The sequence below is a fragment of the Dreissena polymorpha genome, chromosome 8 (assembly GCF_020536995.1).
Source record: "Dreissena polymorpha isolate Duluth1 chromosome 8, UMN_Dpol_1.0, whole genome shotgun sequence".
Lineage (NCBI taxonomy): Eukaryota > Metazoa > Mollusca > Bivalvia > Myida > Dreissenidae > Dreissena > Dreissena polymorpha.
Genome location: NC_068362.1, coordinates 54,591,525 through 54,606,018, shown reverse-complemented (window position 1 = coordinate 54,606,018; position 14,494 = coordinate 54,591,525). Strand labels below are relative to the sequence as shown.

The 14,494-nt window shown below is 35.3% G+C and overlaps 2 protein-coding genes across 2 annotated transcripts in view; both read left to right on the top strand.

Annotated features, from left to right (window-relative positions):
• The first annotated feature begins 249 nt into the window (after window positions 1-249).
• The window catches only part of LOC127841553 (uncharacterized), a 74,047-nt gene continuing 59,802 nt past the window's right edge, over window positions 250-14,494 (top strand). Inside the window, exon 1 of the mRNA XM_052370454.1 lies at window positions 250-4,772. Within this exon, the coding sequence (XP_052226414.1) occupies window positions 3,027-3,764 (738 nt within the window). The 5' untranslated portion in view covers window positions 250-3,026 and the 3' untranslated portion in view covers window positions 3,765-4,772. The remainder of the gene's footprint in view (window positions 4,773-14,494) is intronic.
• Window positions 3,819-4,204, top strand: LOC127840542 (3'-5' ssDNA/RNA exonuclease TatD-like). Its single transcript, XM_052368956.1, has 2 exons — window positions 3,819-3,923; window positions 3,968-4,204. Exons 1-2 carry the CDS (start codon window positions 3,819-3,821, stop codon window positions 4,202-4,204), a joined length of 342 nt encoding a protein of 113 aa, XP_052224916.1.

Here is a 14,494-nt window from a genome sequence, read left to right as displayed (position 1 = left end):
AGTGAGTCAGCCAGTCCGGCCACTGAGTTACAGAAGGCTCCGGTAGGGGGGCAAGTGCAGCTGGACAAACTCATCATCACACTGAACACTCCCAGAGCAGACCTCTTTCTCAAAGAGCAAGAGCTGGAGCAAAGTAGCATGGAGTTCAGGACAAAGATGGTTAATTATAGGGCAGGTGCAAAGAATGGCAATCATGATGTTTTGGCCAGGGAAACCATTGTGGTTGAGTGTAACCAGTATCACCTGGATCTTGATTTGGAGGACGTAGATGATGTGATCCTCTTAACAAAAACATGGAATAAAGGACATGACAAGACTAGGGAAATATGGGATCCGGGTATAGTCAATACGAAGGAGGTTATAAACAAGGTGGGTGATCCGGTCTATATGCTGGATATTTCACACTAGAAGGCGAAATAATACAAACTATCCATGGTTAATCCGGTCAATATGCTGGATACTTCACACTAGAAAACGAAATAATACAAACTGTCCATGGGTGATCCGGTCAATATGCTGGATAATTCACACTAGAAAGCGAAATAATACCAACTATCCATGGGTGATCCGGTCAATATGCTGGATATCGCACACTAGAAAGTGAAATAATACAAACTATTGGTTAAATAGAACGGACCGGGGATGGTGACACGGCTAATAATTATCTTCTTATCTATATATGCATACTTACAGAATTCACACTTTAGCCGTCTTTCACGCTCTGCATTGTTAAATGATCGCAATCAGTCAACAATGTGACGGATATCAAAAACATTAAATACATGTCACTTAAATGTCACACACATAGAACAAGAAACGGAAAATAAACTGTGTTGTATCTTAATATTATTTTATTTAGTTATTTTCTTGCATAAGAATGTGGTCAAAACAAGGAAGCGTGATCGTTTGAAAATCTGTCAGGTAACTTATCTCCCAAGTCAGGAAATTGACCGACCGACTGGACACTTAGCTGTTGACAGTGATGTAACCTATTGTGTGTGTAGACAGCCAGATGACGGTTTTATGATCGAGTGATGTTGGTGTGATGAGTGGTTTCACGGGAGATGTGTGAATGTGAGTGAGGAAGAAGGTGTGAGAATAAAGAAGTATAAGTGTCCGAATTGTTGTAAGACGTAATTCGCTCGTGTGCTTGAAAATTTAGTTTTATAGTGGTTATAGGTTTTAGCATGTCTGAATCCGGCTCTGTTGCTGGAGAATATAAAAAGTGTGTCAATTAGCTAGTAGATAATTCTGTTAGACAGTACATTTAAGTTTATGATATGCACTTGTAAAATAACATGTTTTAAAATACCATGTATTCTTCCTTTAGTTGATTTGTGTGAAGTATTGTCTTAACTATGACTACTGTATCAAAATCATAATGTTTAATCTGTTGATAAAAGGAATATTTGGAGTAAATGCTTTTATACTATTTCGAAATATCTTGTTAATATTAAATGTGATTAGGAGAACTCTTAAGAATTATTATAAGTTACAGAAATTATGATTGGCTTTATACAACAAATTGTTTATTATTAATCTTCATTATACTTTGTACAACTTTGGCACATGCTGAATTATATAGCAATTGTTCATACTTTGTGTACACCTTTTAACCATTTCAGTAATAATGGATTTCTTATAGATTACTCAGTCTTGAAATTATTTCACATATTTTCAAGGAAGTACTGGTACCATTTGACTTGATAATATATTAATGTTGATGTTTAGTGGATTATATATGCTCTCCATTATTGCACAATGTAACACGAAAAGTGGTTTTAATTATAATATACATGTAATGTAAAATCTGTAGTTGAAGAAGTATGTTAAGAATTCAGAGTTTTATAGCCTTTAATGCTCCTTGATCTTTTATGGAATATTATAACAAAGCCATTGTTACATTAGAAACTGATCTGACTACTGAATATGCACTAATTAATGTCAGTTAAAACATGCTTTCTTCATTGCTTGATTGATTTCTAATAAGCCACATGCAAGTTATATGCACATGTGTTTTAATTGCTGATGTTTGCTAAGATATTCTGATTAGTTTCTTATTATGCTGTGGTGTGTTTTCTCATTTTAATGGGTACTGGGTACTCCAGAAATTCATCTTGGGCAATACAATTAGGATGCAAATTTTCCCAATTCAAGAATAAAAATGTCCAACTCGACACAATAAAATAGTTGGATGTATTGACTTTTACAGTTTTGATCATGTTTCAGAGCAATTTTGTAAAACATACTTCAAAACCACATATGGTTCTTAAGGCACTTTGGTTCCGTGTTTAACTAGTACCAGTACTATTCTGAAAGGCTGAGAAAAGACACTAATTCTTTTGGAAATGTACACAGATACATGTCTGTCTGTAAATTGTATAAACACGAGATTATTGATGTACAACTTCATTCGGCAAACGGGCTGAGTGTTGTTTAAATATTATTTGATTAAAAACAATATGAATCTGGCAATAAGATCTTAAATAAGCATTATCACAGAAAAGACACTAGTGATGTTCGTACGTTTAGCACTCCGGATTTATCTGGAGGCTACATAATTTTTATATAACGACTTAACGTACATTTATATATGTTCAGGATAGTTACTCCGGTGAAAGGCTGGAGGTATCAATCCCACCATTTGTCTGTTTAAGCATGCATTTGTCTTGCTTCAGGTGTTAGAAATCAAGATTCTTAAAACTACCCTGTGTGGCTGCTGAGAATGTCATCTTCCTCCAAGCTTGAGGTTTAATGCAAGCTGAAAGTGACCGGAGACCGCTGGTTACGACATGACTTTTCAACAGGGTTTATCAGACATAATTGTGTTCATGTTCTCCAGTTACATCCGAAGCAATTGGAGGACAAAAATTCCTTCATACGTTGTTATCCCTATTTGTACTCACAATATGGGTTCAAAACCAAAAATGAAGGGAAGAGGAGGAGAAATAGCATGGGGTCATTAGGAAGAATGGCGTCCGGCGAAAGCTGGAAGTTGAGAAGCCTCCTATAGGTAGTCATGTACCATGGCCAGCTGGACGACTGAGTACTTTCTCGGGTCTACTGTTCGGCTTGGTACCCTGCTGGACTTTGCCCATAAGCATGACTTAGGAATCAACGCGGAGGTGTCTCTATCTGAAGTAGATAGACAGTGGTTGTCCGAGTTCGCCCGTCAATCAGGATGGCCGGAAGTGGACTTCGACATTCAACGTCTGAACTCGCAGGCTCTTCTTGCCCATTGGCGTGTCCTTGTCGGTCTACTGAAACACATTCCAAGGGATCGACAAGTTTACTTCTTCAACCTGGACAATCAGCGTACCTCTAGTACCGTCCCGGCTGTGGCTGGGTTACATGTTCAAAGCCCTGACGTGGAGCATCCAAGTACCCCGACACCCCCGGTTGTGGCAGTGACGGAACCTGCAGGAAGTGGAACGGTTCATGCTGTTTCTAATGTACGGAACATGTCTGTTAGGGAGTATCTGGCAGTATCCGGACAGGCAAACCTTTCGTTGGCTTGGGGGAACACATCCCAGGCGTCAGGGCGACCAGTAACGACCAGGATTTCGGCCTTCGATTCTCATTTTCACCTGGACCGGTCTCTAGTGAAATTGGTTATGCCGTATTACTCAGATATCCGGACCATTCTGGATGCAGATGTAGGGATCAGACCCCAAGTTGAAGTGGATGTGGTAGGAGGTGTCCTGATCTATTGTGACCCCGAACCGAACCAGCAGATACTTGGGGGCTACAGGAGGAAGTTCTGACAAGGATACTAGAGTTGTCATCCCCTTGTCAACCAATCATCCTTCATATCCGGGATGGGAGGATCGGCAGTCCGGAGTGCTCTATGTCTTGAATTATTAAAGCCCAATGTTGCTCGGACGCAGAAAGTGGTGCTGCATTGTTTCACCAGCGCGCAAGAGGTAGTGGTCAGCTGGTGTAAGGCATTCCCTAATTGTTTCTTCAGTACTCAGGACAAGCCCGGCTTTTCACGGAGGCGCAGAAACAGGCAATCCTGAGGGTCCCGGCGAACAGGCTGTTGATCGAAACTGACTCGCCATACTTTCGACCAGCTGGGGCTCAGATGTGCACTCCATCCTTTTTAGGGGACGTGGCCAACGTTATTGCGTCATATCGGGATAGCGAGGTCAGGGTAGTGTGCCAGCTGACCTTGAGGAATTCCACTCAACTGTTTGGGCTATAAATAGCATAATGTAATATGACATTCGTGTGGCCAATTATTGAATTTTGAATATGGAGTTTTAATGTTTAGGACACTAATTTTAACAGAAAGGATCGCAACTGAAGTGTATAGACAATGAATGGAAGTGAAAGTTTGGAAAAACTCCGTTGTTAATTATAAGTTTAAAGAAAAACTATATACTGGGCACAATTTACTCCTCTAGTCTGTGTTAGTGGACAATTAATGGAGCATTGCAGAATTGAATACAAAATAAAGTATCACCAGGGCCCGGAACTTTAGTGTAGGCCAAATTTTTGATGCAGTAACAAGTTACCAAGACTGAAAAAGGACTCTATGGCTCTTTCCCGTTGGATAAAATGGGGAGGAGTGTGGTAAATTTACTGGTGTGTAACCGGAACGGTACGACAGAGACTAATCGATTGACCGGAAACGAATGCAGATAATCGGCAGTCATACTGTAGCTTTACATCTGGACGGACGTCTACTTTTGTATCGGTGTTCATCCTATGTGTTTTGTGTCTACGTTCCTGGCCTGAGGGATCCGGGAACAGATACAGCTTTATTTCAGGTAAGTACTACCAGTATTTACTTCATTGTATACTGTAAGCTTGCAATATTTTAAATAATGTAAACAACTTACCTTGTATTAAGTTGGCACATTGTTGTCAGGTGTAGAAACTTTTTATACTTATTTCTGTTTAGTTGCACTGGCTGAACCAAAAGAATTATGTAGTCGTTTCTAAATAATCACGAAACAACCTACTAATGCATATATGCTTGCCAGTTACTGAGTTTGTGCATTTCCATTCATTATCGGCCTTGGCAAACAGCGTAGAATCAGAGACGCCGTGTGATGTCTGCTATTTCGTTACACTGAAGATTTTCATATCCGCGGGTGTTTTTATGTCAAATGTTATGGTTTTTCAATAGATCGTATACTTATCTACAAAACAGCGAATGAGCATTCACTTTACATCATTTCTGATGATCTTATTTTGTAAATAATTTCTGAGCGTTAATTCCTACGTTGCTATGTCGTCAGCCATTTTGACGGTTGTTTTGTTTACTTTCGGTTTCCACTACAAACGAAATTAATTGATTTGCTGCTTGCGTTTTTTTATTGATTAAATAATAAATTATTAAACCCTAATAATGTAATTGTCTCAATATCATTTATATTCAAGATATTATCGGATAAACAGAATACCATTCTAATACCAGTGTGTACTTACATTTATCTCGGAAAGCCTAGCCGTGTAAACCTTTCTTTAACTCGTCGCACTCAATACGTTGAATAACACATAGATTTATGTCATGTTCATTAAAAAACCACAATGTGCACAAAAGACATGCATGTGTACTACCGATTGATATTCAAACACAATTATTACGCCTTTGTTTATCGATTAAACGCCTAACTGAATTAATAACGCGTAACGTCAGTTTCTTTGTTTCGTAGCAAGATGGAAGCTAGCCTAAGCGCTTTTCATGACGTCACGCGCGCGTGCCCTTTCCCATAAAAATATTTAAACGCAAAATACTCGAAAACTAGTTTTTTCCTAGGTATAACGCCTACGCCAACAGGTAGATCGCATTCTTGTCCATATACATGTCAAATTTCAGCAAAAGTAACCGACTAGTTTTCAAGCGCCACAAATCGCGACTATATGCCTCAACTTAATGAAACTTAGCCCCCTTTATCATTCGTTCGATTGAACGTCATCAATGATGACGTCCAATACATCACTCATTCCATAAAAAATTAGGTACGAAAAAATTCGGGTACGAAAAAAATTTTGACTACGAACAAATGGGTACGAACAAAATTTGGGTACAAACAACTTTGTGTACGAAAAAAAATGGGTATGAAAAAAATGTGGGTAGGAAAAAAAAACAATTTAAATACGAAAACAAATTAGAATACGAAAAATATAGGGAACGAAAAAAATTAGGGTACGAAAAAACTATTTGGGTATGAAAAAAATGGGTACGAATAAAAGTTTGCGTACAAAACAAATTTGGGTACGAAAAAAATGGGTACGAAACAAAATTTGGGTACGAAAAAATTTGGGTACAAAAAACATTTGGGTACGAAAAAGATGGGTACGAACAAAATTTTGGATACGAACAAATTTGGGTACGAAAAACATTTGGGTACGAAAAAAATGGGTTCGAAAAAAAATTTGGGTACGAACAAATTTGGGTACGAAAAACATTTGGGTACGAAAAAAATGGGTACGAAAAAAAAATTTGGGTACGACAAAAATTGGGAACGGAAAACATTTGGTACGAAAAAATGGGTACGAAACAAATTTGAGTACGAAAAAAATGGGTTCGAATTTTTTTGGGTACGAACAAATTTGGGTACGAAAAACATTTGGGTATGAAAAAAATGGGTACAAAAAAAATTGGGTACAAAAAAATTGGGTACAACAAATATTTGGGTACGAAAAAAATTGAGTACAAAAAACATTTCGGTTCGAAAAAAAGGGGACGAAAAAAAGAATTGGGTACGAACAAATTAGGGTACAAAAAACATTTGGGTACGAACAAAATGGGTAGGAAAAAAAAAATTGGGTATAAAAAAATTTGAGGACGAAAAAAATGGGTACAAAAAAATAGGTACGAAAAAAATATGGGTACGAAATATTATTGGTACGAATTTGTTTATATTTAAAATCAATTTTGAATTGTCTAGCGGGTGAATCGTCTTGTGGGGGTGAATTATCTTGGGGTTGCTATTAACACTACATGTACTTCCGGCTTATTCACGTGTTTATAGCGATTGCGCAATAAAAAACACCACTTTTTCGTCATTTTATCAAAAACTGGATTTTTCCCAGATATGACGAAAACGCCATATACATGAGAAATTTCAGCACAAGTGTCGGGCCAGTTTCAACACTCTCAAATCGCTGCTATACGCTGGAACTTATCGAATTTTAGTCGCCATTATCATTTGTTCAATTGAACGTCCTCAAATGATGACGTCAATATAGCACTCATTCCATAAAAACCAGGAGTCAATGACCCCTGGACTGAAATTTTGAGGAGTCAAATTGAAAAATTCTGGGGTCAATTTTGAAGCGCGTTAATTGTGTTTTTGTCTGTATTATTCAATTTTTTTAGATAAAAACATGCTCCAAGAGTTACACAATATCTAAAAAAGTTATACTGCGTTATTAAATAAAAATACCATGATACATAACACAACATATTTTAATGAATTGGTACACAAAGATAAGGACAAAATATCAATAATTTGTGCGAACAATATCGACTTTAAGTTTTTCAAAAACAAAACATGTTCATTTTACAACTTTTATTATTTCTATCACTATACTATGTTTATTTGTTAAAACAATAAATGCTCATTAAAATCTACTTCATCATAACACATTTAAGTAATTTAAGATATGTACCTGTAGCACCTTTTCATCACATATTTATCTTGTTATAAAACTTATATTATCATCATCCCTATGATAGCTTTTGTACAAAAACACAATCTTAATGCATGGAACATCTAGTATATCTATTACTGTTTATCCGAATACTATACATTTCGGAAATATATACACAATGTACACTTAAGAATGCCTTACCAGTAGTAGTTTAACTTTAATAATCCAAAATTTCCTTGTTGTTATCTGGTTTAACAAACCTTATTTAATGTTTGTTAAATCCAGTTAATGCTATCTCCATTATTGAATCACCATTACTTGTAATTTGAATCGTTGTTGTTGTTTGAATCGCCATTTTTTAATTGAACGCGGGTTTAATGTTAATTTACAATACGTCCGCCATTTACAATGTCAAAGGTCAGACGTAGCAATTTAATTCTACTCGGGTAATTTATATCTAATTGAGAAAATGTGTTTTCTTAATGTTTATGTGTAGTATTATGACTTGTGAGTATAAAAAAACAACGCCCCGGGTAGACCTCTATTCCCTCGATTATAGACCGAGTTTCAAATACTGAAACATTAATTTTGATTAGGAGCACAGGGGGATTTATTACCATGGAACTGGAGATGTTAACTAACTGACACACGGGTTAAATTTTTGATGCGTCAAAATGACGCACGGCAGAAAAAAGGGTTGCGTCAAAAATGAGTCATTTTTAATTTGCTCGCGTCAAAACGCAGGATTCTGCTTTTATTGAAATCCCTGGTCCAATATTTGTTTTGAAGTTAAATATGCATACCGATGTTGATGAAGATTAGACTAACAGTGTGACTTCTGTGGTATTAACATGCATTTTGTTTATTTAATATATTAACCAATTTTGTTAGCTCAAATGACCCAGTGTCCAACTTGGCTGAGATTTAATTTATACAAATCTTCTGACCAAACTTCATTAACATTTGAGAATAAATTAAAGAAAGCGAAACAGTTTTTCAAATTCAGCCAAGACATCATAAGAACAAATGACCTGACCAAGTTTCTTGAAGGATGCACAGTAAATGTGATTTCTAGAGTGGTAACAAGATTTTACTATAGCAATTGGCCCATCCCTTGTCAAATAAAGACGCACTTTTTACCAAAACACACATTTAGCGCACTTAAAAGTACGTTAATTGTGTGTTTTTTGTTAATATGTGCGTTTTCAGTGTTCAAAAGTGCATTTAAGTGCGCTTTTTTTGCGTTCTTTCTTTTCAAGTGCGTTATTTTAGTGAAAAAGTGCGTTTTTTTGTGTGTTTTCTTCATCTGTAAGTGCGCTTTTGAGTGTAGATGTGAGCAAAATGTGTGTTTTTTATCTAAGAAGTGCGTCTTTTATTTAGGAAGTGCGTTTTTTGTGTGTTTTCTTCATCTGTAAGTGCGCTTTTGAGTGTAGATGTGAGCAAAATGTGTGTTTTTTATCTAAGAAGTGCGTCTTTTATTTAGGAAGTGCGTCTTTTATCTAAGAAGTGTGTTTTAAGGTTTACAGATGTGGGTTTTTTCTCACAAAAGTGTGTTTTTCTATTTTGATGTGCGTCTTTTTTAAGCATAAGTTAGTCTTTTATTTCATAAGTGCGTTTTTATCATATGATCTGTTTTAAAGGGGTTTTTTCACAGATTTTGGCATTTTTAAAACTTATTCATTAAATGCTTTATATTGATAAATGTAAACATTGGATCGTAAAAGCTCCAGTAAAAAATCAAGAATAAAATTAAAAAAAGGAAAAGAACATTGCCCGGAGCAGGTTTCGAACCAGTGACCCCTGGAGTCCTGCCAGAGTCCTGAAGTAAAAACGCTTTAACCTACTGAGCTATTCCGCCGGGTACACATAATTCACGTATTTTATACGTTATATAAGCAATCTTCGTAGTTTCACAAAATTTAACGACAAAAACAGAACTCTCCAAATTATTCAATCGTTTCGCGTTGCAACGCTTTATAATTTTTAGGTTTTAAAATCGTCAAAAGATGCATATAATGGCTATATTAGAGCATGGTAAATGTTCAGTATTACTGTTTCCTCACAAATATCATAACCAAAACGAAAATTTGCGAATCTGAAACAACTTTTTTCAATTTTGTCAATTTACCAAAGCGTGAAAAGATCCCTTTAAACGGATGTATCTAAAAAGACACATGTTTAACACACTTCTTAAAAAGTGCGTCTTTAACAACCGTTTAGCAAATGTTGTACAGAAATTGAACAAGAAACAAAATTGTTGCAGGCTCTAACAATTTATTTACATCAAATGAATAAACATAGACATATATCTCAGTAACCTGTAATAATATAAGGGGCAGTTTGAATAATTACTGGTTGTCCATATTAACCTGTTTAATGTTTGCATACTTTATCATGCAATTTCAATGCATACCCTATTGCTTACGTTTTAATCTCAAACATTTCTAAAAATTTCCACCTAAATCAGACTGTGTGTAACTAATTAAAAATATTGAAAGTGTCAAAAGTATTATGTGGGCTTGATAGTATCAATTATATTTCCTCAACATAAATAAGTATTTGAACTTTCTTATACTGATATTTATACCCTAATACAATTAATGTCTACCACATTGACCATAAACATACATTTTAAAAGGCAATTAAAATAATATTTATACTATTAATATTATTTGCTAAAACCATTCAGCATGTTATCTTTAAATATTTACAATTAAATATAATGTGTTAAGGGTGCTGTGTATTATTCAATAAATACTAGGTGTTGAAATGACTGCCTTATCAGTATTTCTCAAATTATGCAATTTTTGGCTTAGACACAGCATGGAATCAGATAAGAGAATAGCCAGTCCCTGTCAGTCCTCCATCTAAGCCTAACTAAGGGGTGTTGATATACTTTTGATTTGTTCAGGCACCATGTATTTGAGAACCACAGATAGGAAGTAATTTTTTGAAAACAAGCAGCATCAGCAACTGACTAAGCTAGAATTAAGACTTATTATTCTAGTGTAAAATGTCTTGAAATACTTTCAGCATGAAGTATTGTGTGATGAAAAAAATGTGTATTTACTACAATGTGTAAATCAACAATAAGTTTGTTGCAAAGGAGATTAAAAGTGGGTGGTTAAAGACATATAAAGTGATATGGTCTAGTTCAACAACTGCCTGTATTTGTGGAATACTGAAGAACAGTCTGTTGTAACAGGTTCGTATTTTCAATCCTGCATCCCTTTTTTATTTAGTTTATTGAATTAATTATGATCATTATCATATTTATGTATTGTCACTGGGAAATGTAAATGGATGAGTAAATGTAATGCAATTTTAAAGAAAAATAACACCATTTGAATTATTATGGCTGTATTTTATGGTTATTGTCATCTTAAAGTTATTTAAACCTATTTTTGGTCATTAATGAACAGATTTTTCCCCCATATTAAATGAGAACTTTTAAATTTAAAGGTTAAACCCCATGGTGACCGTGAAATTTACATTGATCAGAAGATCCTTTGGAAAGAATGTGCATCATCGCATCGCCTGCCAAAAAAGGGAGCAAAAGAGAGACTACCTGATGTATGGACTTGAATACCAGGTTTTACCCTGCACAAGCTGGCGGACATGAGGAGAACAGGAGTGGGAAAACCGCGCCCTCTCCTTGACCAAGAAAAGCTGGATTTGTTTAGAGGTAAAACTATACAAGGTACTGCATTTTAAAGGTGTCACACTTCCGACCAGTCCACACAGCAAAATGAGACCACGTACAGGGTTCGCCAAAACCGTCGGTCCGCCGGTCCTGACCGGCAAATTTTGCTCAGGACCGACAAGTGATTTAAGATAATCGGTCCGACTGACCGACATAATCGGATGAAAAATGGTTTCAAAAAGATCACTCAAAGTGTATAATGTGCTTATGGATTAATAGAAGGTAAATGCGTTTTGTTCAACTTCTGTCAAAATCCTTTTTTTGTTACCTTCATTTGGATGTTTTGATGTTTAAAGTTGGATTAGAATTGACTATCACATGCGAGTTCAAAATCAACGGTCCTTGTTTAAAAAGCATCCGGGTGCGTCCGCCATTTTGTTTGTTCCATTTAATTTCTCCACAACAAAAACCGCATGAAAACTTGTTTCAACAGTCATTTGTGAGCATTTCTGTAAAATAGTTTCATTATTATATTGTTCTGGGAAGGATATATTTTAATTGACATACCAACAATTTCTGAAATCAAACGAAGTTTTTCCACCCAATGTACTATATTTCGGATAATTTAAAATTCGGACATGTGTTAATTAAAAACTTAATTTGTTGTTGGTAGATTGTAGCATTATGTTTTGTGTTATTTCAGACAACAAGAATGGATGGTAGTAATTATCATGGGCCTTTCTATCAAGTAATACGTGTGAAAGACATTAATTTAATTGAACCTGGAAATCAACCACCTCAGCTAAGAGAAAATATTTTAACGATAGGTGTTGTTTTATAACTTGGGAAATTGGCTAATAAACAGAAATTGAAGTCATCCAAAGTAGTGTGAATGGTGTGTGTGCAATTAAGTCAAACTTGATTGGATGTCACCCTAACTTTTCAAGAACACGGATTTGTAGAGCTGTGGAGGCTAAACACAGTTTGACATACCTTTGGTTTATATGTGGTTTATTATTAATATAATAATTGTTTCATTATATCGACTTTGGACATGTTTTATTGTATTTTAATTTGATAAAAACCAATTTACACCTAAAAGGTACTCTCTTTTGTTGTGTTTTGCTGTTATAGTTTAGTCGGACAGTGGGACTGACAGAAACTGATTCGGACTGACAAAAATTTCAAGTCTGTCAGTCCAAATGACTGACAGATTTTTCAAGTTTTGGCGAACCCTGCACGTATCTTGGTACATTTTCGAACAGTATTTTCTATCAAACATATTTATTTATGAAAAGCGTAAAGTCACATGTGATCAGGGGATTAAAATTGCAAAATAAACAACCAAAAACAACAAGCAAACAAACTAGTTTTGATTTAAATTTATAATTTTTATAGCAACAAGATCATCATAACAGCAATATTCAACAATTACATTATAAAATATCTTTCAGGACCTGATCAAATGAGATCATGCACGAGACGCATCGCGCAAAGGCCATGACAGTATAATAGTTGCAAAGAAGTTTGACCGGCTGGTGGCAGACTTGGAGAGAAAGATGAAAGCTGCACTCCGCCGCCTCGAAGAAATGCTGACAGGCCAAAAATGCATATGTCTATAAATATCGCTACCTTTTATACATGTCCCGGAAAATCGGCAAAAGTCCCGGACCATTTAACTCAATGTTCCGGAATTGGTCTGAAAAATTATGGCATGTATGCCTTGATTGATATGCATCTTTCTTATGTATATAGCTGTTCGTGTGTATTATACTGTACATGTTATTATAGTATGCTTTTATTTTTTGTTTATTTATAATCAAATTATGTTTATATTTATTTCATAAAATTTCCATTGATATTTAATTACTCATGTATGTTAAAAAATGTTGGTGTACATTAAAGTATAAAATTGAATTATCTTGTAATTATTAAAATACACAAATATATATGTTTATATAATTATTGGTTTTTATTGCATATCTGAATTAAAAAAAACTTTTAACAGCATATAATTGAATCAACTGTTAAGGCAAAAGATGCACCTTTAACGCACATGTGTGCTTTTTGTGAGTGCGTTTTTTGCTGCCATTAATGTGCGTAAATTGTGCGTTTTGTGTGGGTTATAACTGCACTTTTTGTGAGTTAAATGTGCGCTTTTTGTGAGTTAAATATGCGCTTTTTTATTTAAAAAGCGCACATTTAACGCACATAAAAGCGCACATTTAACACACATGTGCGCTTTTATGTGGGTTATAACTGCGCTTTTCGTGAGTTAAATGTGCGCTTTTTAAATAAAAAAGCGCACATTTAACTCACAAAAAGCGCACATTTAACGCACTTAAAAGCGCACATTTTACACGCATAAATGGCAGTCAAAAACGCACTTATAAAAAGCGCACGTTTAACGCACATTTAACGCACATAAAAGCGCACATTTAACACACATGTGCGCTTTTATGTGGGTTATAACTGCGCTTTTTGTGAGTTAAATGTGGGCTTTTTAAATAAAAAAAGCGCACATTTAACTCACAAAAAGCGCACATTTAACGCACTTAAAAGCGCACATTTGAAACACATAAATGGTAGTCAAAAACGCACTTATATAAAAAGCGCACGTTTGACGCACATTTAACGCACAAAAAAGCGCACATTGAACACACTTATAAAAAGCGCACGTTTAACGCACTTAAAGCGCACATTTATCCACAAAAAGCGCACATTTTCTTGTTTGTTTGTTTTTGTTAAAAACTCACTCGGTAAGAAAAAGCGCACAAAAAACGCAGTGCCAATACCGCCACGTTTAACACACGCAAAACGTACTTAAAACGTACATTTCACACACTTTTTTGAGAAGGGATATAAGGAAAACTGCTACGCCCTCAACGGCCATGGTTTTAAACCGACAGAACATTTTTAACTATACCCAAAATTAATAAAACCTTATCTAACATTAGTAATTTGAATGACTATACATGTATTAAACACCCCAAAAAACTCATGAATGTAAAATCAAATCCCGTTGTTGTTTACTTTTCAACCCCAGTTTGTGAGAAATAAATGGGTTTCTAAAATTTATCGCATGGAAATGGTATATACAATACTAATAATTCAACTTGTCATAAAAAATTTGAGTGCACAATTATACTTACAGAGTATTCTGTCATATCTATTACCTGTCAATAATACCCGAAAGGGGAGTTAGACAGTATACAGTCTTGGCCAAACATGGCCGGACCGACG